Here is a 25,291-nt window from a genome sequence, read left to right on the forward strand (position 1 = left end):
AGATCTGTGCAGTCATCCTGAGCTGCTGCACTCACCTGATCCACCAGCAGCTGGGCCAGGCCAGGCTCACTTGCCCGCAGCTGATTCAGCTTCTTGATGAGCACATGCCTGCAACACAGAACCCACCAGAAAAAGCAGCTCAGGACCACGTACTGCAACCCTCCCTTCATGTTTTGGGATTATCAGAATATTTAGTTTTTTAAAGGTATATAGATGATATGATTATATACCCAGAAAACCCAAGTGAAGCAGGAGTGTCAGTATTAGAAAATGCTGTAAGGTAGCCAAGTTCCAAGATCAAAATACACTAAAGGGACAAAAGGAGCTTATTATGTGAAGACATACCTTGGTTCCTAGATAAATAATAAAAGAAAAGGGAGGAAGTCCCACATGTTGAAACATATTATAGGGCTCTAGTAAATAAAACAGTTTAGCTCTGGAAAGGGGGAAGGCGAACAACTCCATGTAACGAGGGTGGACACTGGTCTGATGAAGACAGTATTTCACAGAAGGGGGAGGAGACAGATCACTCCATCCGGCAGCACTGGGATAACTGGGAGCCATGCAGAAAACCATGTAGACCAGAGTAAATTCCAGAGGGATCAAAGAAAAGCACAGTTCTGGGGAAGAAATGCTTCATAATCTCAGAAGGGGAAACCCAAAAGCCAAAAAAGCATCATGTAGTATTTAACATGAAAATTATAATTTTTCACTTAGGAGAAGTCTGATAAAACCGAGGGGTCTGGGGAACTGTACATTTGTACAACCTCTCCAGAGGACAACTGAAGTCAGGAAAACCACATGTGGATGTGCTGAGACTCAGCCATTCCACTTCCTAACTGCATCCCTTTAAATACTTATTTTTTTAGATGGACTCTCACTCCTTCACCCAGGCTAGAGTGAAATTGCATGATCTTGGCTCACTGCAGCCTCCCGGGTTCAAGAGATTCTCCTGCCTCAGCCTCCCAATTAACTGGGATTACGGGCACCCACCACCACCCCCAGCTAGTTTTTGTATTTTTAGTAGGGACGGGGTTTCGCCATGTTGACCAGGGTCTCGAACTCCTGACCTCAAGGAATCCACCCGCCTAAGCCTCCCAAAATGTTGGGATTACAGGCGTGAGACACCGCACCCGGCCTAAGCCAGGAAACACTTTAAATGCACATCCTCACATTTCTAGTCTATGCAGCTGGAAAAAAGGACATTCTTAATATGCTGACGCGGAGACCACCTAGTTACCCTACGGGAGAAAAGCAAGGCAAGGACCGACTGCACAGCAGGTTACCCCCAGGAAACCCAAGGGTGCGGCTGCCCACAAGAGCACATCATCTCTGCAGAAATACAAAAGCCCTAATGCTGGCTGCACTGGGGACACAGGTAGGAGGAAATTTTCCCCCGTAAATAGTTTTGAATTCTGAACTATGTGGATAGAACACCAAATTTTAAAACAAATAAAAGTGAACCTGGCTGGGCACAGTGGCTCTCGCCTGTAATCCCAGCACTTTGGGAGGCCGAGGCTGCAGTGAGCTCTGATGGCGCCACTGGTGCACTCCACCCTAGGTGACAGAGCAAGACCCTGTCTCCAAAAGTGAAGTCCTTTGGCAATAGACAGAAACGAGCACTTCTGCAGCTATCTTAAAAAACTAGTTTGGCACCAAAACTAGTTAAAGTGACACGGTGTCTGCCTCACTGAGCTGCTCTAGCAGAGGCGCAGGCATTCTGCAAACTGGCACTGCTGTGGGAAGGTGCTTACTCGGCACTGACAGCCATAAGCCAAGTCAGCTTTTCCCCCAGCAGTGCCACGGCCAGGACAATGCATCTCCCTCACTGCCAGTATAATTTTTAAAGTTAAGATTCTAAAAAGACAAAAAAAAAAAAAAAAAAAACACTAGACATGCACTAAAGAACAAAACAAACCCTGGCTGGGGATGGTGGATGGTGGCCCACACTTGTAATCCCAGCACTTCGGGAGGCCAAGGCAGGTGGACCGCGTGAGCCCAGGAGGTAGAGGTTGCAGTGAGCTGAGATCGCCCCACTGCACTCCAACCTGGGGGACAGAGTGAGACCCTGTCTCAGAAATTAAAATACTACTTAGGCTACATTGTGAGGAGTGGTAAGGCTATGGATTTTGATTTCCTTTCTGTTGTTTTCTAACATTTTTAGTAACTTGTTTATGTAACTTCATTTTTAAAAAAATTGCTGTATACAAAATTTCCCCCAGAAAAGAAACTTCATCTATAACAAGTTAGAAAATGAAATTTTAAAATACCCAGTAAGACACATCAAAGAATAATTCTTTAAAAATGGTACCAGAACTCTACAGAGAATGTAAGGTACCAAAGGATGTTGAAGACCTAAATAAAAATATCACATTCATAGGTGCAAGTAAGTGATACTGTAACAGTGTCAATTCTCCTGAAAACTCATTTAGGGAATGAAAACAATCTCAATCAAACCCCAACAGGCCAGACACAGTGGCTCACACCTATAATCCCAGCACGGTGGATCACATGTGGCCAGTCTGAGACCAGTCCGGGCGACATAATGAGATCCCATTTCGACAAAAATTGTTTTTAAACATTAGGAATGATGGTTCACACTGTCTCAGCCACTCAGGAGGCTAAGGCAAGAGAATCATTTGAGCCCAGGAGTTTGAGGCTGCACACATCACTGCACTCCAGCCTGGGCAGCACAGACCTCGTCTCAAAAGAAAGAAACCATTGTTCATGAATTCATGACTCTGGAAAGATTTCTTAAGATCCCAAAAAAGCATCTAATGAAAACGTAAATGTTCTATTAAGAATACCTACTCATCAAAAGATACCTAAAGGCAGGTGAAAAGACATTTACCACAGATAAAGGGCATATAATGAATAGCGGGAAGAAAGGAGGGAAATCTTACACGCTTAGCCACTGTCAGGGCTGGGGGTTCTCGGTCCACCCTGGAAGCAGCTCCCACCACCGGGGCCACAGAGAAACCCACACAAGCCCCAGACACGCGGACAAGAATATTCAGAGCAGCCTGGTTCTCCACAACTTCTGACCAAGAACCACCTGAGGCCCAGCAGAGCAGAACGGAGGAGTCTGCTGCACCGAGGTGGGTTTCTGCAGTGGACGTTATTCAGCTACGAAAATGAACTTGTGGCAGCCCCTCTGCGTAGGCAACCCTCATGCCAAGTGAGCAATGTTAGACTTCAGCAAACACCAAGATCCACCAAGATCCACGTACAAAGCTCAAAACAGGCAAAACTGAGCATGTTCAGGACATGCACAGGGTGGCAAAGCCATAGAGCAAAACAAGGACATGGTCACAAGTTGGGATGCAGCTGGCCGGCCAGGTTCCATTTCACATGGGTGCAGCCTAAACTGAATACAGCTCCTCAGAGTTACCCACATGTCCACAGGCCTCACACACTTCTCTTCTGTGTCACATTCCACAACAGAAGAACACCACACATAGGATTCTGGGGGATCCCACAGGCTGGAAGGGCCAGGAGTGTGGCCTCACCTGGGGTTGATCTCCAGCGTGGGCTGCAGGAGCTGTGCACGCTCCTCCTGGGTCTTGGCCAGCTGCTGCATGCGCAGGAAGTGGCGGGCAGCCCCCATCTCCAGCACGGTGACCATGGCAGGGTGGGTGTCCAGTCGGAGGGTCACCTGTGAGCAAAGCCAGGGGTTGAGGGTGATAAAGGTTCCCAATGTGAGAGGGCTGGGGACTGGCAGCATCTTTACCAGGGGTGAAGGTCACCCAGACTACGAGGTAGCAGGCAGGATCTCAAGGACTCTCCTGTACCAGTGCTACTCCCTCCCCATGACCCACTAACCTGTGGGCCCTGAGCTGATGCCCCACACAGATACTGTGCCCTAGGGGCTCCACAACCCTGGTCCCCTGCTGCTGCCTCCAGGAGCTGCCCAAATCCATCCTCTGGTCCACGCCAGCCCACCCTGCACGAGGCCCCTCCTCCAAGTGACCATGCATGGGACACTCCTTTCTTGCTCCAAGCTAGACTGATTTGGTGGGGGCGGGGGCGGGTCTTAGCTCTCTGAAGCCCACCCAAACCCCCCTAAGAACCCAAGGGAGAAGTGAGCTCCTGAGGGCTGGGGTAGCATGTCCCTTCTTCGGAACCCCCATGTCCTTAGCTCCTGCAGGGCTGCGACCGGGACAGTCCACTGGGGCTGCGGGTTTTTCCGTTTTCAGTTCGCAGCTGCTCGGGAGCAGGGACGGGAGGAAGACACTGCCCTCCTGCCTCAGCGGCACTCCCGGGCGACACATGTGCCCACCAGCGACCCACAGGGTCTCCAGCTGACACCATGGGCTTCTGCTGCTGCTGGAAGGACACCCACCGGGCCAGGTTCTAGGAGTCACCAGCTGGCCGGCCTGTTAGGCACACTGAGGGCCACAGTGGCTAAGTGGTCATCCATCCCCGGGAAAGCCTCACCTTCACGTTGGTGACACGCGACCCCAGCACGTTTCTCATCCAGGCCATGAGCTCCTCCGTCTCCTCCTCTGACAGGCGCTCGGCAGCTGCGGAAGAGCAGGCAAGAGTGAGCTCAGGCCTGCACCCCCACTCCCCGGCTTCCATGGGGGCCATGCAGCATCCTGCTAGCTCCCACCTCCTCTCCCGCCAGGATGGAGATAGAAGCTAGCAAGATGCTTTTCATCTAAAAGTAAAACCTCAAAGGATGCTTCAGGTTGCCTGAGGCCCATACAACTTGGTTAGGGCTTTAAAAAGACAACACACAGCCTCTCAAGAAGCTGGGCCAGCTCCAGAAGCCACCATGGTAGGAGCACTGGACAGATCCTTGGTATCTAAACCAGAAGGCACCTCCCCCCCACTCACCAGGGTGCTCCCACAAGGCTCTTCTCGGGGGTGGCTGAGCCCAGGTCAACTGAGGAAAACCCAAGGGACGCCCTCACTGCAGGACAGCAGAGGCGTGTAGGGAGTAGGCACTGGCCCCATGCCTAGAAAGCAGGAGATGCAGACCTGGGGACCCGTCTTCAAACTTCTCCTCCTTGTAGTGATCCACGACGATGTCCGTCTCCACGGAGATCAGCTGCTTCTTGTCAAACTCACGAAGGTGCAGCAGGGTGAGCTCATCGAACTGCTCATAGCAGAAGAGAACCTGCAGGTGGTCAAGAGCAGCTCGGTCAGGCCTGGGGGCCTCCACCCACCACAGAAGAAAGGATGTGGGCGGCAGGAGGGCTGGGGGAGCCAAGCGGGCCACACTGGGGAACACTGGGGCAGGTGGGGATCCCAGGCCTGTGTGACAGTTACTGCCACACCTGGGTCTGAGGAAGGCTCTCATCTGCCTTCAAGGCAGAAGCACTCCACACATAAAGAAATCCACATGTGGCTGAGTGCAGTGGCTCATGCCTATAATCCCAGCACTTTGGGAGGCCAAAGCGGGCAGATCACAAGATCAGGAGTTCGAGACCAACATGGTGAAACCCTGTCTCTACTAAAAATACCAAAATTTGCTGGGCGTGGTGGTGGGCGCCTGTAATCCCAGCTACTCGGGAGGCTGAGGCAGGAGAATGGCTTGAACCCAGGAGGTGGAGGCTGCAGTGAGCCGAGATCACGCCACTGCATTCTAGTCTGGGCGACAGAGCAAAGACTCTGTCTCAAAATCAAAAAAACGCACATGTGACCTCCAAGTGACACATACAACCGTCACAGTCAGTCCAGCCTCTGTGTCCGTGACCCTGACTCACCGTGCAGCCCTACCCTGCATCTTGGGCAGGTTCACCCAGCAGAGAGCTGAGAAGGTCAAGACCCCCCCCCGGCTGCAGCCCCAGGAGCCTGCCCCACCCACCGCTCACCCACCTCTGTGTCTTTCTTCTTCATGGCCTCATAGTAGGGCGAGTGCTCTGCCAGGTGCCGGTTGGGGGCGCACAGGTAGTAGATGTTGCGGGTGCCGGCCCGCATGCGACTGGCGTATTCTGAGAGGCTGGTTAACTGCCCGGCGGGCAGTGCTGAGGACTCGTAGCGCAGCAGCTTTGCTATGTCCTCCTGGAAGGGATGGGGCAGGTCACCATTTGCTCCAGGCCCATGGGCTCAATGTCCCTCAACCAGCTGGGCGCAAACCCTCTGATGCCCATGGCCTCCTGGCACGCCAGGCTGGCCCTGACCCGAAGGACAGTAGTGGACTTGGGGGTTGTCTGAGACCAGGCCTTGCTCTGCCCATCAGGCCCCTTTCGGGAGCTCTGGGGAATTCGGAAGCACCTCTTGCAGGGGCTCTCCAGGGAGCTCCGCGCACCATGCCCTGGGAGGGGCCCCCGCCCCGCAACAGCAGAGCCTGGACCTAGCATCTTCCCTTTCCCCGCAGCGACGGAGGCAGTCTCTGGGGAGCACACGGACATGGGTGAAGTCCACGGTTCTCAGTCCTGCTCACAGCTGGCCAGTGGGTTTCTGTGGGATTTGGAGTAGGGCCCTTAGAGGAGGGGTTTGCCCTCCTCCCCATCACCTGAACACAACTGTGACCTCTGGAGCTCATGGGAGCTGCAGCTGGAAGGACACAGCGGGGAAAACAGACGGAAAGAGGGAAAAGCAAGGAGCTGGGCACCCACCCAGCAGGGCCCAGGCCACCCCTGCACACATGGTGGCTCTGCACTAAGACATGTCACACACGCACACCTACAAAGACCTAGAAATGCCTCTGGCTCCCCCCATGTGCTATTAACCCAAATGAAGATAAACAAGAATGAAGAGGCCTGGGTCAGAAGCTGCCGGAGTCTGCAGACAACCAGGACACGGCCTCCTGGGGACCCCACACGCGTGGTCACCCTCCTCCCGCTGCGGGAGAGAAGGGACATCAGCACAGGATGGGCTCCTAGGATGAAATGTTCTGGGATTACAGTGGAGGCAGCTGCACCACACTGTGAATGCACTAAATGCCACTGAAGTGTACGTGTTAAAAGCTGAAGTCTGTGAATCTGATACTATGTAAATTGTATCTCAATAAAAAATGGACAAAAAATGTTTATGGAAAAAATGTTTTATTTTTCAGCCATCCACTGAGTAACTGAATGACTGGCCCCAGTAGCATAGTATTTGAAGACTGATATCCAGTACATGATAAATAGTCCCTCAACAGACACTGAGACCACCCCCTTCCCCACCTACGGGATCACAGTCCTTGGCTTGTCCCGCCTGTCTGTGGCTCCCCAGCCCCCAACATCCTCTGCGGGGAGACAGTCTGCACACACCCCCTTCCTGCCACTCCCTGGGCTGCAACTTCAGACAGCGGTGAGGCTGAGCCCTTCAGAATTGAGCACAGCACTGGCGGGAGGGTCAGGACGCGGCTGGAAGGTGCCAGAGGCCCAGAGGCCCGACTTTCCATTTCCTGACCCTGGCAGCAGCAGCAGCCAGGGGGCCCAGCTGCACCACCGCCACGTCAGGGGATGCCTCCACCAGCTTCCTCAGCAACCCCAGGGACAAGGCGGCCCAGAGAAAGGCATGGAACACAGCTCCTACCTTGACCTCCTGCTCGGTGGTGGTCACAATGCCCTCCCGCATGAACAGGCCGTAATCTTCAAAAAACTTTGCATATTTCTCAGCATCTTTTTTACTCTGGTCAATGAAGAATTTGATCAGCCTCTGCTGTAAAACGTCCCGGAGTTTCCTACAGAAAAGAAATGCATTTAATACATACAAGCAGCCTCTATGAAATACAAATGGCCAGAGGGTACGAAAAAATGTTCAGCGCCACTAAGAATCAAAATAGTGAAAACAACAAGGTACCGTTATTGACCCAACTGAAAAAGACTGAGCAGAAAGACAGAAACCCTGGGCAGTGGCTGGACAGGAGGCAGCAGGGTGGAGCGCACACACCCCCTGGAGGCACGAGGAGAACCGATGCCCCCAGAGACAGATACCCACACCCAGAAAACGCTTCCAACCTTTGAGCCAGTTGTTCCAATTGTAGGAACTGCACCTTAGGAAACACGTGAGCACACCAAGATTTAGGTACCAGGATTTTCACTGTGGCACAGAAAATATAATTATGAACAACTTCATGTTCAAGAATATAGGCTAAAATTATGTAATGCTAAATGGCCATTAAACAAAAAGCATCTTTTAATAATCCTCAGTGACATGAGAAAGTTAACTGTTGAAAGAAAAACCAGAAAAATCCCAATATGGGTAAATTACAGTATGTCTATAGATACAGGCAAAGACTGTACATTCTACATGTACGTAACAATTTTCCATAATTAGGAGCAGCATTGTATATACTATATATGTGCACTGTAATTTGGGGTTTATACTGAATATATGTACACTCTCATTTTTCAAAATTGGGATTTGAGGGATCAGGATATTTACTGCAGCATTACATAATGGCCTAAAATTAGGAACAACTTTATCACTGGGATTACGGATATTTTTATTTCCTTCTTAATATTTCGCCTTTCCTTTAAGCAGGTAAATTACAATGTATTTCAACAATCCAGAGCAAGGGAACAACACTGTATCAAGTTCATTCACAGCCTTTCCTCCTGCACTCCATCCCCAGTGACTCAGTGCTTCAGTCACAGGGCAGAATGGGACAGGACAGTAGCCCAGGATGCGGTGCAGAGCCCAGGGAAAGTGTCTATGCAGGGCCATGGTTGAGAAGTGCCTGGTATGGGTGTCAGAGCCCAAGAACCCCAGAGAAGGGTGTCCAGGCTGGAGGCATGACCAGCCCACTGTGGAGAGTCAGAGCCCAAGTGGGTGACAGGGACACCCGCAGAAGAGGGCAGTGGCAATGGTAGATTGGTTACATGGAGGGGGATTGGTCAAATGGGTAACTGTGTTAAGAATAATCAACTGGGCGAGGTGGCTCATGCCCGTAATCCCAGCACTATGGGAGGCTAACGTGGGTGGATCACCTGAGGTCAGGAGTTCCAAGACCAGCCTGGCCAACATGGTACCACCCTGTCTCTACTGAAAATACAAAAATTAGCTGGGCATGGTGGCGGGCGCCTATAATCCCAGCTACTCAGGTAGGCTGAGACAGGAGAATCGCTTGAACCTGGGAGGTGGAGGTTGCAATGAGCTGAGATCACACCACTGCACTCTAGCCTTGGCAACAGAGCAAGAATCAGTCTCAAAAACAAAACAAATAAACAAAAAGAATGAGAGACAGATTTCTCACTGTCCAAAGGGACTTTCAAACACAGGAGAAGGAAAGACCAGAGCATCCCAGTGGTACTGGATTCATATTGGAGGTATCAGTGGGAACATGAGAGAAAAATAAATCAAGGTATAGGTATAGGTATGTACACACACACACATACACACCACTCTCTGTCTCTCCTCTTCCTAAGCTCTATCTAGAGGGCCTGGGAGCACTGACACCTTAATAGTGATGAACACACACAGTGCCCAGATCTTGGCTTCTAAATACCATTCTCCATTAAAGGAGACAGGGATCCTCAGAGAAGTAGTAGTCCTAGGGCTAAAAGGCTTCATGCAATACAAGGTGAGCCTGGAACATCTGGTACCAGAGGAAGTCCTCAAAGCAGGATCTGCCCAGGGCCTGTCCAAAAGGATGGGAGACCATGAAGAGGCTCGCACTGGCCACATCAGGGACCATCTGAATGTCAAAAATAATAGGCCAGATGCGGTGGCTCCCACCTGTAATCCCAGCACTTTGGGAGGCCAGGGCAGCTGGATCACTTGAGGTCAGGAGTTCAAGATCAGCCTGGTCAGCATGGTGAAAATCTGTCTCTATAAAAAGTAATAAGCCAGGCATGGTGGCTCCCACCTGTAATCACAGCACTTTGGATGGCTGAGGCAGGTGGATCACCAGAGATCAGAAGTTTGACACCAGCCTGGTCAACATGGTAAGACCCCATCTCTATTAAAAGTACAAAAAATTGGCCGGGCACGGTGGCTCAAGCCTGTAATCCCAGCACTTTGGGAGGCCGAGACGGGCGGATCACGAGGTCAGGAGATCGAGACCATCCTGGCTAACACGGTGAAACCCCGTCTCTACTAAAAAATACAAAAAACTAGCCGGGCGAGGTGGCGGGCGCCTGTAGTCCCAGCTACTCGGGAGGCTGAGGCAGGAGAATGGCGTGAACCCAGGAGGCGGAGCTTGCAGCGAGCCGAGATCCGGTCACTGCACTCCAGCCTGGGCGACAGAGCAAGACTCCGTCTCAAAAAAAAAAAAAAAAAAAAAAAAGTACAAAAAATTAGCGGGGCATGGTGGTGGGTGACTGTAGTCCCAGCTACTTGAAAGGCTGAGGCAGGAGAATCGCTTGAATCTGGGAGGCAGAGGTTGCGGTGAGCTGGTATCTTGCCACTGCACTGCACTCCAGTCTGAGCAACAGAGTAAGACTCTTATCTCAAAAATAAATAAATAAAAGTTTAAAAAAAAATTTTAGTAATGATAGCAACAGATTATAAACTCTTGAATAAAACATGAAATCAGCCCATATAAATAAATTATAAATAGTATAAACATAACACAATTTTTTTTTTAATCAGACGGAGTCTCGCTCTTTTCCCCCAGGCTGGAGTGCAGTGGCGCGATCTCGGCTCACTGCAACCTCTACCTCCCGGATTCAAGCAATTCTCCTGCCTCAGGCTCCCAAGTGGCTGGGATTACAGGTGCCCACCACCACGCCCAGCTAATTCTTTTTTTTGAGAAGAGTCTCACTCTGTCGCCCAGGTTGGAGTGCAGTGGCGCGATCTCGGCTCACTGCAACCTTCACCTCCCGGGTTCAAGCAATTCTCTGCCTCAGCCTCCCGAGTGGCTGGGATTAGAAGTGCCTACCACCATGCCTGGCTAATTTTTTTGTTTTTTTAGTAGAGATGGGTTTCACCATCTTGACAGGCTGGTAACTCCTGACCTTGTGACCCACCCGCCTTGGCCTCCCAAAGTGCTGGGATTACAGGTGTGAGCCACTGTGCCCAGCCAAATTTTTCTATTTTTTAAGTAGAGACGGGGTTTCACCATGTTGGCCAGACTGGTCTCGAACTCCTGACCTCAGGTGATCCACTCGTCTCGGCCTCCCGAAGTGTTGGGATTACAGGCGTAAGCCACCTTGCCCGGCCAACACACAAATATTTTAAGTAAATAAATGAATATATTGAGAGTTTCATGAAGAATGTGACATTTACATAGCTTCAAAATACCACCCCTGTCACATCTGTTCATTACAAAGGGGAAGACATCCTTGTTTGTTGGAAATGCACCCCAAAGGCATTGGGAAAGCAACTTCCTCTCACAGGGTTCGAGGAAAAACATGTGCTTGCTACCATGCTTCCAACTTTTAAGTCTGTGATTCTTTTAAAAGCTCTAATTTCGGCTGACTCTTTTCTGACCGAGATGACTTCTCAGACTGACAACGCAACCTTTGACAACCACAAGCTGGGATGAGGACCCCTGCTCTGCAACTTCGGGCACCACCAGGGGGTCAGCACGCCTGCCACAGCCAGGAATGCAGCTCCCTTACTGAGGAAGACCACCCCTCTGTGACTCAGTTTCCACAACTATGAGTGAGGACTCACGGCTCCCCTCACAGGATGAAACAGGTGTTTATGCAGGCTCAGCAGAGTTCTCAGTGAAGAAGAAACACTCAGGAAACACAATCAGAAAGGGGAGAGGAATGCAGACGCCTCAGCCTGCAGGGACGCCAGGAGCTCCCTCTCCACAGGGCCTGGCCCCTGCCTCCACTTCATCCGTGAGCTTCCCAGATGAGGCCAGATGTGTCCCCAGTTCAGTGGGTGTCCTTTGCTTTATCCAGCCCAGGGACATTGTGCCTGGAACCTCCCCTCCTGTGGCCACTCCTGGGCAGGATGATGGAGGTGGACAAAGGGTGGGGACAACTCCAGTACCAACAATAATGTTCCGGGAGTCAGCCCCAAGCCCTCTCTTCACTGAAGTGAACTGAAACATAGGGCAGACCACCAGTAACCCACAGGCGCACTCCAAGCACTCAGGGTCAATACACCAAAGTGCACGACTCGAACCATCACAGAACAGTTACTGCTGTGGGGCGGGGACGCATCCTGCCGAGGTCAGCACATCTGCTGCCCTGCGGTCATGTCAGCAGCAAGGTGGGGTCCTGCTGTCAGAAGCCAGCATGGCTGTGTGGGGAAACAAGGACTGAGGTCCCCTTTTCATTGATTATATAACGTATCTGTAGTGAGGAAGGGAAATACCTTTTATATAGTCAAATCCTCTGTCCAAGTAACCCCACCCCTAGTATTCTATCCTAAGGAAATATAGCTGCAGGTAAAGATTTCAGAACAGGCCGGGCACAGTGGCTCACACTTGTAATCCCAGCACTTTGGGAGGCCAAGGCAGGCAGATCACAAGGTCAGGAGATCAAGACCATCCTGGCTAACACGGTGAAATCCCATCTCTATTAAAAATACAAAAAATTAGCCGGGCGTGGTGGCGGGCGCCTGTAGTCCCAGCTACTTGAGAGGCTGAGGCAGGAGAATGGTGTGAACCCGGGAGGCAGAGCTTGCAGTGAGCCGAGATCGCGCCACCACACTCCAGCCTGGGTGACAGAGCAAAACTTCGTCTCAAAAAAACAAAAAAAAAAAGATTTCAGAACAAAGATAAACATGTGCACTACAGTGTCACACAGCAGAAACGCTGAGACGGCCCAGCTGTGCAGCGCCAGGGGATGGCATCGGTAAACTACGGTATGTCCCTGTGATATCCCATGATGTAGCAACTAAAAGTGCTTCCAAAAAACGACATGGGAAGTGCTGCAAATAAACTAGGTAGAAAAAAAGGAAACAGTATAAGCGATATGCATTCAGCTGTGTGAAAAACAAAAACAAAAAATCTAAGTGGCCAGGTACAGTGGCTCATGCCTGGAATCCCAGCACTTTGGGAGGCTGAGGCCAAAGGATTGCTTGAGCCCAGGAGTTCAAGACCAGCCTGGGCAATACAGTAAGCTCCCAACTCAACAAAAAATACAAAAAAATTAGCCAGGCATGGTAGCTCACACCTGTAGTCCCAGCTACTTGGGAGGCTGAGGTGGGAGGATTGCTTGAGCCCGAGAGGTTGAGGCTACAATGAGCTGTGATCACACCACTGCATTCCAGTCTGGGCAACATAGCAAGACCCTATCAGTCAACCAATAAAAGCATTACTGCGGCTTGCTTGGTTGAAAACAGAAAAAAGGCCGGGCGCGGTGGCTCAAGCCTGTAATCCCAGCACTTTGGGAGGCCGAGACGGGTGGATCACGAGGTCAGGAGATCGAGACCATCCTGGCTAACACGGTGAAACCCCGTCTCTACTAAAAAAATACAAAAAACTAGCCGGGCGAGGTGGCGGGCGCCTGTAGTCCCAGCTACTCGGGAGGCTGAGGCAGGAGAATGGCGTGAACCCGGGAGGCGGAGCTTGCAGTGAGCTGAGATCTGGCCACTGCACTCCAGCCTGGGCAACAGGGGGAGACTCCGCCTCAAAAAAAAAAAAAAAAAGAAAACAGAAAAAAATCTCCGTGGCTCTTTCTGCCTCTGAAGTGAGGTGGGAGGACATCACCGGCAGGCCATGTGACCTGTGCAGGGCTTGGGCATGGACCCACCAGGCAGGAAGCCACACTGTCCACCATCTCCCCAGACCTGCTCCTGCCCATGGCACAGGACAGAATCTCTGAGGACCAGTGCCTCTCGGTATGGGCCTCTCGCCATCCCCACAGTGCAGCCCAAACACACACCAACTACCCAGCCTCATCCTTTACCCGAGAAGCCGCTTCCATTTCAACACTGGAGAAAAATCGGTGGAAGAACGCACTGCAGGTGCGTGGCGGGCTCTAACAAGGCCCGCTCCATGGCATGCTGCACATGGTGGGCTCTTGAGAGACCTCCAGGGCTCCTAATTCCAGCTGAATCCTCACCCCACAGGCTCCCTCTGAAACCTGCCCTATGTGGCTGCCAATCTACCCAACCCTAAACCGTCAACAGCGGTCATCTCTGGGGGAGAGCACAGGTGGCTTGAATGTGCTCTAGTAAGGAAATATTACTTGCATTAGGGGAAAAAAAGCCAGTAAGCGAGGTTTTGAACAAAGACTATTTGGTGAGCCTGGGGCCAGGATGGGGAAGTCATAGCTACTGAAGGAGAACCCGGAGCTAGTGCACTGGAGTCCCCTCCACACAGGGCTGGCCTGCTGCAGGGTTGCCGTCACAACCCTGGGGCACAGGTGGGCAGGTCTGGCTCTGCGGCCCCTCCCCCTATCCAGACTCCAGCCTCAGCCATGACCAGCTGTCCCCACGTTCTTCTGGACCACAGGCCTCAGAAGCCAGGCCAGCACCTGGAAGGCTACTGAGGGCCCCCATGTGCAGGCCAGGCTTCCCCATCCACCTCTGCTCTCAGCTCCATGGGCCATGGCTAGGGCCCTCTGGGGGGCAAAGGAGCGGGTAGGGGCCTTGTCCCCAGCACGGTCCTCTCCCCCCGGCCCGAGGCTCACCTGATGAGCATGCTCTCCTGCAGCAGCTCCCGGCTGAGGTTCAGGGGAATGTCCTCACTGTCCACCACACCTGGGAGACACGGCGGTCAGCTTCTCTGGGGGCTGCGGCCCTCCACACCACCCGACATTCCCCATTAACCTGTCCTTTGTCTTCAGGCCTGGCCTTCAACCCAGCCTGTGTGCTAAGAGGGAAGCAGAGAGGCGGCACTGGTGGAGCTTCCTCTACGTCCTGCCACCTCCCAGAACAGTGACCTGGGCTGCGGGTGGGCGGGCCAGCCTCGGGATACACTTGGACAACCACAGCCTGGGCTTTATGTTAAAAATCATAACTCTGGCTGGGCACGGTGTCTGATGCCTGTAATCCCAGCACTTTGGGAGACTGAGGCAGGCATATCATGAGGTCAGGAATTCAAGACCAGCCTGGCAATTATGGTGAAACTCCAACTCTACTAAAAATACAAAAATGAGCCGGGCGTGGTGGCGCATGCCTGTAATCCCAGCTACTCAGGAGGCTAAGGCAGGAGAATCATTTGAACCCGGAAGGCAGCGGTTGCAGTGAGCCATGACTCTGCCACCGCACTCCAGCCTGGGTGACAGAGCAAGACTCATCTCAAAAAAAAAAAAAAACTCCATCAGGGATGGTTTGCACCTCTGTGTACCAAGGCTTAAATACTGAAGTCTTTCTTAAACTATAATCTCACTCAAATGTAACACAAGTCACATATAAACCTGAAACTCACACAATATCCCTACACATGGAAAGACCTCAATGTGAACACCCCAGTGCTCCCCCAAGATCAGCCATTCACACAGGGAGGCGGGGCAGCTCCCGGGGTATGTAAACGTGGCTGACTCGCAGGCCCACGGTGGTGCAGGCCCATGGTGGTGCAGGCCCACGGTGGTGCTCTCGCTGCGGATGGCTGCTGAGAACAGAATCAGCCAGGTCCCTCACAGATGCAGCGGGCGACACCAGGCCACAGGGGCACCGCTCACGGACTCTGGGCAGCGTACCTCGGATGAAGCGCAGCCACTTGGGCAGAATGTCCGTGGCCTTGGTCTGGATGAGGACTTTGCGGCTGTACAGTGCAACGCTGGAGCCCAGCTCCCGGCTCACGTCAAACATGGACGGTTTCTGGGGGTGAGGAGAACACGCCATCATGTGGCACTGACCTTCCCCAGGTAGGTCCTGGCTGGGAGGCAGGGGGCAGACGCAATGCATCAGCGCCCACTGCCCCCCTCACACTCCCCTGGCATCTGCTCTGAGTTGAAGTCCAGTGCAGGGGCCCCACACCGTGGCTCTGCAGGGGCCGAAGGCCTTCTCTGGCAGCTGCTGCCCGCCCCAGTCCACCCCCTAAGAAGGACACAAGAAAGTGAACCTTGCACGAACCCCTGAATACCCTGAACACAGCCAAACCTTGCTACAGGTCAGGGGTGAGCAAAAACCCCTCCAACCAAATCCAGCTCACGGCCTACCTCTGTGCAGCCTAAGAGTCGTTTTCACACTTTCAAACAGTTGAGGACAGATTTCGGAAAGGAGGATCTCATGAGACATGAAGATGAAATTCAAATTTCAGTGTCTACACAGCTCATGGGACCCAGCCCTGTGTGCTCGGGGGGCAGCATGGGCGATGCTGCTTCCTCACCCGGCAGGGTTAGTGGCTACGACAGAGACCAGGTCCGAAAAGCCGGGGCCAGCTCCTGTCTGGCTCAGTTCCTGTCTGGCCCTCACGGAACCCGTCTGCCAGCACCTGCTCCACACTGGCACTTCCGGAACCGGGACCCACACCTCATCACAGGGGATCCGGTTAAAATGCGCGGCTATCTAGTTCAAATGTGAAGGGACCTGGTTAAAATGTGGGGGGACCTGCTTAAAATCCAGGGAGTCTGGTTAACATCCAAGGGATCTGGTTAAAATGCAGGGGGACCTTGTTAACGTGCGGGGAGAGCTTGTTAAAATGTGGGCTCCCACGCAGGAGCCCTGGGTGGGGCCTGAGACTCTAACAAGCCCCTGGAGGCCACACCTGGGTGGCTCTTTCCAAGACGGATGCCAACTGTGCGGGACATTACGAGAGTTCCAGGCAGACAAGGACAGGAAAGCCTGGGGCGGGACAGGCTGGCTCTCAGCCCCCAATAGGTCTCCTTACGGCAGGATTTGTGGGCACTTCAGTGTGGTAAAGGAAAGCAGGGGAGTTGGAGGGTGTTGAGAAGCACACAGAGAGGCCCACAGAGCGGTAGACCACAGGCCTTCCCAGAGCGCCTGGCAGGACAGCATCCACTGATCCACAGCAGGTGATGCAGGCTCTGAGGGCCCTCCCCAGGCAGGCCCCAGTCCACAAGCCCCCACCCCAGCCTGCACTGAGATGCCCATCAATCCTTCCCTCGCCATGTGTGACCCCTGAGAGAGGAAACATCTGTGGTCACCCACCCAGAGGCATCTGTTCTTTCTTTTTTTTCAGCGATGAGGTCTCACTATGTTGGCCAGGCTGATCTGCAACTCCTGGGCTCCGGTGATCCACCCTCCTCAGCCTCCCAAAGTGCCGGGATGACAGGCGTGAGCCACTGCACCCAGCACTACCTGTTTTTTATGCCCTCACGCGGCCACGTTAATCATGTGACATCTGCAGAGCTGACGTCACGGGGGGACAAAACAGAGTCCCCCTGAGGGCCATGGGCCTGCCGCAGCAGCTCACCGTATCTGGCACGTAGAAGAGGCTGCGGATGTTGAGCGGCGCGTCCGTCTTATAGTGCAGGGTGTAGCGGGGCTTGTCGTAAGCCTGTGCGATGTAGCGGTAGAACTCCTCATGTTGCCACTCGCTGATGTCCTTGGGGTCCATCATCCAGATGGCCTGGAAACAGAGATCGGCGGCGAGGACGTCGTGTTTACCACGCACGTCTTCCCCACCACCGCGCAGGCCTGAGCCACCGCAGCGCCTGTCCCTAGACAGGCCCCTGGGACAGACAGGCGGTGGTCTCAGGTGTAGACCCCTCTCCAGCCCCACCAGTGGGCTGTGCTGGGAAGTGCAGGGGAGACACACAAGGCTCTGGGGCACCTCAGGACAACATGTCAGATGGACCAGCCGGGCTCTGAGGGGGCCTGTGGGGGAGGACGACGCTGCCCAGCAGGGTGAGCTGACAAATACGGTGAGGGCCGTGAGAGCGAGGATGACCCACGCTGCACCACAGCTGAACCGCGAGGAGGGGAGTCAGTCACTGAGGACAGCAGACCGCATGACTCCATCCAGAAGAAATGTCTGGAACAGGCAGCCCAACGGACAGAAAGGAGACCGTGGCTGCAGGGGCGGGGGGAAGGGTGGTGGGGAAAGGGCTTTTTGGGGTGATGGGATGTTCTGGAATTGATGTGGGGTGGCTGCACACTAGCGTGGTGACCCAGTTGGGACGGGCGGCACCCCTCAGTGAACGCTGACTCCTGACCCTGGCTGACCAGCACACAGGGGTGGGCTGTGGTGGAGCTGGGCCCTGCCTCATCCCCACACCCAGGTCTCAGCTCCACAGAGCAGCTCGCCCTGTGACTCTGGCCACAGCCCCCGGGCTCATCTCTTCCCCGCTGCCCTGAAATGTACAGCTTCGTCTCCATGGCTGAGCAGCCCGTGGAGGAGCTCGGGGCCCACCTGCAAGGTGTTCTTCCGCCTTCCGTTCAGGTACAAGGGGAAGCTGACGAAGTTGCTGTACTTAGCTACCACATCTGGAAAGGACAAAAGAAAAACCACACTGCATCTACAATGCCGGTGAAAACGCAAGCTTTGCAGCAGCTCTAGGGTGAGCGCCAGCCTGCTGGGAAGGGTCCTCCGTGCTGTGCCCACTTCACAGGTTCAGAAATGGGGCACATGGGGACACCTGTCCTCCCAGCAGTCTCACAGGGGCAGCAGCAGAGCCCAAGTGAGAACCAGATCTGTGGAGGCCCCGGCGGCTGCAAGACTGCAATGCCAGCTCGTGGCTGGAACATGGCTCTCTGGGCTGACTCCTGGAGGGTACTCAGGGCCTCCCTGAGCATCCAGCAGGACACAGACAGGGAAGGCCACACCCACATCCTGGGACAGGACTGCACCAAACCCCCAGGTGCGCTAAAGGCCAGGCGCTATGCAGAGGAAGGAGAATGAGGCCTGCCTCAGCCAGGCCGGCTTCCTCCCAGTCCCAGCACACAGAACCGGCAGGAGCTCAGTGCTATGCAACCCTGGGGGGCAGCCCCTCCCAATCCTACAGCACCTCGGTCCTTCGTGGCTCTTCCTGTACACCCTTCATGCAGGCAGAACCCAGGAAAATGCCTGCTGACCTGGTGGCCTCCAGGCCACACATGGATCCCAGAGTGAGCCTGGGCCCAGGCTCCCGCTCACCTCGCACCCGGGCCTCGCTAGCAAACTCCATGCAGTCGGATTTCAGGTGGATGATGATTTTTGTCCCGGTTCTAACTCCTGAAGCTTCAGCGATTTCAAACACTCCAGAGCTAAAGCAGGCAAGGAAAGGAAAAGCCAGGTGGACACGACACTGGGACACACCCTGCATGGGACTCCAGCGGTTCCCTAGAGTTTCACAGGCAGAGCCCAAACCAACACACGACACACCTCAAATGCCCCATTTCTGACCCCAGGGCACCACTCAGGCCATCAAATGCCCATCAGGAACGATGACCCTGTGGCGGGCAGCAGAGTTCTGGTTCCCTTCGGTGGTGGGCCGGGGGTCCTCCACCTACCCTGGGCTTGGAAGAAGCTCCTGGGCTTACCCCGAAAACCCTGGAGCACTGTGGGAGCCTGGCCCAGCTCCAAATCAGCTGCCGGATGCCCAGGGGCCGAAACAAAGGCCAGGGGGCCAGGCACCCCCTAAAAAGAACAGAAAATCATCTCAGAAGCACAGGAGCGGGGAATCCCCTGGCAGAGTCGTGTTGATGCCTTGACCCAAGTTTACTGTGAGCCCTGCTCTCATGGAATTAAACAGGAAAGTGAGTTTTGGGAGAGTGGGGAGTCCAGCTGAGCACACAGCACACACTGTGGAACAGAAATGGCATCATGGAGGGAGGGCATCTCGGCTGGCTGGAAGCGGCTTACCCGCTAAAAAGCCCCCGGAGCAGGGTGTGGTGGCTGAGGCAGAAATGCTTGAACCCGGGAGGTGGAGGTTGCAGTGAGCCAAGATTCTGCCATTGCATACCAGCTTGGGCAACTAGAGTAAAACTCCGTCCCAAAAGGGAAAAAAAAAAAAAGCCCCCAGCAGGCTCCTCACCCTACAGAGGCAGAGGTGGGCTGGGGAGGCAAAGCCAGGAAATGCCAGGGCTGGGAGGAAGCAGAATGAGCTCCTGCAGAAGGTCGGTCACAGGAGGCTGCAGAGGGGCCACCAGGCAAGAGGCCAGTCCTGCAGCCCAGCCACTGAGGAAGGAGCTCAGTGTGGGCTGGGCCTGCCTTCCCGAGTGCAGTGGTGCTGACCAATCACAGGGAACCAGAGAGGCGCCATGGGCCACTCGGAGCCACAAAAGTCACTGACTCCCCAAAGTGGGAGAGTCAGATTTTACATAAAAAGCCCAGAAAATGCCTCTGTGCATTTTCTGGCCAGGTACGGTGGCTCACGCCTGCAATCCCAGCACTTTGGGAGGCCGAGGCAGGCGGATCACCTGAGGTCGGGGGTTCAAGACCAGCCTGACCAACACGGAGAAACCCCATCTCTACTAATAATACAAAATTAGCCAGGCGTCGTGGCGTGTGCCTGTAATCCCAGCTACTCAGGAGGCTGAGGCAGGAACCCAGGAGGCGGAGCTTGCAGTGAGCAGAGATTGTGCCACTGCACTCCAGCCTGGGCCACAGAGCAAGACTCCGTCTCAAAAAAAAAAAAAAAAAAAAAAGCCCAGAAAATGCCTGTGTGCGTTTTCTGAGTCCAACCCTTTCCAAACTCCATGCTAAGGGCTCCAGCTCAGCTTTGAGCTGCCTGTCAGGCGACATTCGTCACTCACCCATCTGAAAGCCACCGGTAACCCGGGCTCCCTGGGTCTGCCGAGCGGGAATAGACCTCCACTCTGTCGGCCACCATGAAAGCTGAGTAGAAACCCACTCCAAACTGGCCGATGATCTTGCCACTGGCCTCAGCCTGGTTCTGCAGCGTGTCCAGGAAGGCCTGTGGGGCAGAGGCCAGTTAGGGAGGCAGACTCCCCTCCAGAGAGGAGACACTCATGACACTGCGGCTGTTCTGCCAGTACCGCTAAGACCTCTTCATCCTTAAAACAGCCACACCGAGTACTTTTCCACCCCATTCTACACATGAAGAGCTAAGTCACAGAGAGGTGACACACTGGCCCTACGACAACCAGCTGGCAGCAGTGGGACAAGTGTGTATTCCATTTGATTCCCAAAGCCTGTAGTCCTGCCTGTCCCAGACAGGTGGAGGCCTGTGGGTCACACCTGGAGTGGAGAAAGAGCAGCCTGAATAAGCTCCTTCCCTTAAATAATCTCCTTCCACAGGAAGGCCAGGAGTGAGGAGAGCCTCCAAACTGGCTTCCAGATTCAAGTCTCCTGGAGACTACACTTTGTGGGAAAAGAGTGGAAATCATGCACATGCGTCTGTAAGCACCGCACAGCACTTAAGTTTTCTACTATAACATTGCCAAAGATCCTAAGGCCAAAAATCGAGTAAAATGCACACGCCCACTGCCCTGGCCCATGCTGTCTGATGGAACTTTCTCTGATGATAGGAACGTTCTGCATCTGCCAGGTGCACTTGGACAGCCTGTCGAGTACCTGGAATGTGGCCTGTACAGCTGAGGAGCTCGATGCCCCCTTTTATTTAATTTTAATGCATTTACATTTAAACTGCCACATGCAGCTGGTGGCCGCCACACAGGACAGCAGACCAACCTCGAGAGAAATACAACAAAAAACGTAACGTGGCGGGTAAAGTCAGTTATGGTAGTTTTTATTTATTTATTTTTTTTTGCGGGGGGGGAGTTTCGTTTTTGTTTTTGAGATGGAGTCTCGCTCTGTTACCCAGGCTGGAGTGCAGTGGTGCGATCTCGGCTCACCGCAACCTCTGCCTCCCAGGTTCAAGTGATTCTGCTGCCTCAGCCTCCCAAGTAGCCGGGATTACAGGTGCCCACCACCACGCCCAGCTAAATTTTGTATTTTTAGTAGAGATGCAATTTCACCCTGTTGGTCAGGCTGGTCTCAAACTCCTGACCTCAGGTGATCCTCCTGCTCGGCCTCCCAAAGTGCTGGGATTACAGGCGTGGGCCGCCATGCTCGGCCCAGTTTTTTTTTTTTTTTTTTTTTTTTTTTTTTTTTTGAGATGGAGTTTCGCTCTTGTTGCCCAGGCTGGAGAGCAATGGCGCGATCTCGGCTCACCACAACCTCTGCCTCCCAGATCAAGTGGTTCTCCTGCCTCAGCTTCTTGAGTAGCTGAGATGACAGCTCCCGCCATGCCCGTCTAATTTTTTGTATTTTTAGTAGAAACAGGTTTCACCACGTTAGCCAGACTGGTCTTGAACTCCTGACCTCATGATCCACCCAACTCGGCCTCCCAAAGTTCTAGGATTACAGGCATGAGCCAAAGCACCTGGGCAGGTAGTTTTTTTAAAGTAGAAATTTCTGGCTGAATGCAGCGGCTCAAGCCTGTAATCGTAGCATTCTGGGAGGCTGAGGCAGGAGGATTGCTTGAGGCCAGGAGTCTGAGACCAGCCTGGTCAACAAAGCAAGACCTCTGTCTCTATAAAAAAATACAAAATTAGCTGGGTATAGTGGCACATGCCTGTAGACCCAGCTACTCAGGAGGCTGAGGTGGGAGGACTGCTTGAGCCCAGGAGTTCAAGGTTGCAGTGAGCTGTGATTGCACCACTGAACTCCGGACTAGGCAACAGAGTGAGACCCTGGCTATGAATGAATAAACGGATCAACGAATAAATGAATAAATAAATAAATGTACAAATTTCTGTGAATTACTTTGGATCAACAATTGCTCTATTTTCAAGTAGTGGGTACCAAGTGCCACATGGGTGGCACTCAGGCTAACAACAACTAGGCAGAAAAGCACTCAGCCAGTAAGGAGGGCACCGGGGTGACCCAAGGCCACCCACCTTTGTCCTAGTTTGGCACAGACACTGTTGAGGAAACCCTGACCACCCACACCTGTCTTCCCTTTGCAGACTGCAAAGTCACACCAGCAGCCAAATGACACCCTAGACCTAAGGACTGACTTGTCCCTACAAAGCAGTTTCCCTTTCCTTCCTTTCCCCCTTTCTCTCTTCCTTTTTCAGAGTCAGGATCTTGCTCTGTCGCCCAGGCTGGATCACAGTGGTGCAATCATAGCTCACTGCAACCCTGAACTCCTGGGCCCAGGCGATCCTCCAGCCTCAGCCTCCTGAGTAGGTGTGACTTCAGGCGCATTTCACCACGCCCAGACCCACAGAGCGGTTCTGACCAGAACCATCAGACCCACAGGCATCGCATCCCAAACCTGTTCTCATGCATGGCGCTGTGTGAGAGGAGACTGATCCCTCTGACTCTCTCTGCATCAAGCCCACGAGGCTCAGGGAATCGACTTTGCAGAAAAGTGTCGTGAGGCAGAACAACACATTTGGACTCAGACCAACAGCCTGGGAAGCTCCAGCTCTCACCCTTTTCCAGCTATGGGCAAAGCACTTACTTCAATCTCCTCATGTATAAAATGAGAACACTAGGTCAGGCACGGTGGCTCACGCCTGTAACCCCAGCACTTTGGGAGGCCAAGATGGGTGGATCACGAGATCAGGAGTTCAAGACCAGCCTGGCCAACATGGTGAAACCCTGTCTCTACTGAAGATACAAAAAATTGGGCAGGTTGGCCGGGCGCGGTGGCTCAAGCCTGTAATCCCAGCACTTTGGGAGGCCGAGACGGGCGGATCACGAGGTCAGGAGATCGAGACCATCCTGGCTAACACGGTGAAACCCCGTCTCTACTAAAAATACAAAAAACTAGCCGGGCGAGGTGGCGGGCGCCTGTAGTCCCAGCTACTCGGGAGGCTGAGGCAGTAGAATGGCGTAAACCCGGGAGGCGGAGCTTGCAATGAGCTGAGATCCAGCCACTGCACTCCAGCCCGGGCTACAGAGCAAGACTCCGTCTCAAAAAAAAAAAAAAAAAAAAAAAAAAAAAAAAAAAAAAAATTGGGCAGGCATGGTGGCACGCCCCTGTAATCCCAGCTACTTGGGAGGCCAAGGCAGGAGAATTGCTTGAACTGGGAGGCAGAGGTTGCAGTGAGCCAATACAGTTGGTCCTCATCTCCAGGGTTCCACATTTTCAGATTCAACCAGCCAAGGATCGAAAATACTCAGAAAAAAATAAAAAACAACACAATGATAAAAAGTAGTATAAAAAACATAACTATGTTATATCTATATATAGCATTTACGTTGTATCAGGTATTATAAGTAATCTAGAGATCATTTAAAGCATACAGAAAGACATGTCTACAAAATACGGCACCACTTTAATCCAGGACTGGAGCATCTGCAGACTGTGGTATGCAAGGGGGATCCTGGAACCAACCCCAACCCCCAGATACTGAGGGATGGCTGTCATGTCATGAGGTGTTCCCACAATGCCCGCTGCGTGGCATGCAACTAACAATGTTGTTACTTTATCTGGCACCCAGGGCCACCCCTACTGGAGGGATCCTTGCACCCTGAGGGGAAGGGGGAGGCCGTGTGGGGGGCCCACGCTTACCTTTGACCCCGATCTGGCAATAGTCCCCAGGTTGGACACCAGCTCTTCCTGTGTCATCCCAATACCAGTATCCTGAGGAGAGAGACACGCTAAGCGCCAAGCCCCCAGCACCTGGGGAGCAGGTGCACCAGCAGCCCCAGGGGCTCAAATGGTGTCAATGACATTGGCCAGACAGGGCCCAGCCAGGTAGCACCAGATGCTCATCAGAAAAGACTAATTCTAGGGGCCAAACACAGTGGCTCATGCCTGTAATCCCAGCATTTGGGAGGCCAAGGCAAGCGGATCACTTGAGGACAGGAGTTTAAGATCAGCCTAGCCAACATGGTAAAACCCCATCTCTACTAAAAAAAAAAAAAACAATTAGTCAGGCATGAAGGCGAGCGCCTGTGGTCCCAGCTGCTCAGAGGCTGAGGCAGGAGAATCACTTGAACCCAGTGAACCCAGGAGGCAGAGACTGCAGTGAACTGAGATTGTGCCACTGCACTCCAGCCTGGGTGACAGAACGAGACTCTGTCTCAAAAAAACAAAAAAAGAAAAGAAAAGCAAAACAGAAAAGACTAATTCTAGTCCTAGCAGCCCGGCCTCACCAGAGAAAACAGGAAGGGACAGCAGAAAGTTGCTTTGTTTGTTAAAAACCATCCTGAAAAGAAAATATGATGCCAGCAATTAGGAGGAAAGCACAGCTCTCCCGTCATGAACATGTGGCCCCCCGCCTTCTCCCTGGCTGTGGTTCTGGGGAACAGCAGTCCCCTCCTCTGGAGGCTCTCTCAATCCAGCAAAATGATCTGATTGAAGAGACTGCGCAGCTCTGCGCGCAGCCCCCGCAGCCACTCTACCACCATGGGAAGAGCGGGCACGGATGCCTCTCCTGCGGGAAGGCGCAGCCCTCGCGTGGGAGCCTCGATCTGGCTTATCCTGTTGCAGCTGCTCTGGTCTGAGCGCTGATGTCACCCAAATCCATATGTTAAGACCTAACTCCCAAGGGATGGCCCTGGGATTGGGGCCTTGGGGAGGTGATCAAGTCATGAGGGCTCCACTCTCACGAATGGAAGTAGGGCCCTTAGAAAACAGGGTTGAGGGACCTTGTCTGTCCCTTCCACCTTCTGTGTGAAGATGCAAGAGGCACTGCCTCAGACAAAGGGCCCTCGCCAGACACCCAGTCTGCTGGCCCCTTGCTCTTGGACCTC

At 53.2% G+C, this 25,291-nt stretch overlaps 2 protein-coding genes across 2 annotated transcripts in view; one reads left to right on the top strand and one right to left on the bottom strand.

Moving 5' to 3' along the window:
- The window catches only part of DNASE1 (deoxyribonuclease 1), a 42,729-nt gene extending 31,362 nt beyond the window's left edge, over positions 1-11,367 (top strand). Inside the window, exon 9 of the mRNA XM_073015120.1 lies at positions 11,286-11,367. Coding sequence (XP_072871221.1) covers positions 11,286-11,301 — 16 coding nt within the window. The 3' untranslated portion in view covers positions 11,302-11,367. The remainder of the gene's footprint in view (positions 1-11,285) is intronic.
- Positions 1-25,291, bottom strand: part of TRAP1 (TNF receptor associated protein 1) — a 70,684-nt gene that overhangs the window by 701 nt on the left and 44,692 nt on the right. The window contains exons 5-17 of the mRNA XM_007983989.3: positions 24,105-24,176; positions 20,371-20,531; positions 18,770-18,879; positions 18,047-18,120; positions 17,108-17,263; positions 15,429-15,549; positions 14,418-14,487; positions 7,474-7,621; positions 5,824-6,009; positions 4,984-5,122; positions 4,438-4,523; positions 3,510-3,655; positions 36-108 (exon numbers count right to left, since the gene is read on the bottom strand). Coding sequence (XP_007982180.2) covers positions 36-108; positions 3,510-3,655; positions 4,438-4,523; positions 4,984-5,122; positions 5,824-6,009; positions 7,474-7,621; positions 14,418-14,487; positions 15,429-15,549; positions 17,108-17,263; positions 18,047-18,120; positions 18,770-18,879; positions 20,371-20,531; positions 24,105-24,176 — 1,542 coding nt within the window. The remainder of the gene's footprint in view (positions 1-35; positions 109-3,509; positions 3,656-4,437; positions 4,524-4,983; positions 5,123-5,823; positions 6,010-7,473; positions 7,622-14,417; positions 14,488-15,428; positions 15,550-17,107; positions 17,264-18,046; positions 18,121-18,769; positions 18,880-20,370; positions 20,532-24,104; positions 24,177-25,291) is intronic.

The sequence above is a fragment of the Chlorocebus sabaeus genome, chromosome 5, assembly GCF_047675955.1.
Source record: "Chlorocebus sabaeus isolate Y175 chromosome 5, mChlSab1.0.hap1, whole genome shotgun sequence".
Taxonomy (NCBI): Eukaryota; Metazoa; Chordata; class Mammalia; order Primates; family Cercopithecidae; genus Chlorocebus; species Chlorocebus sabaeus.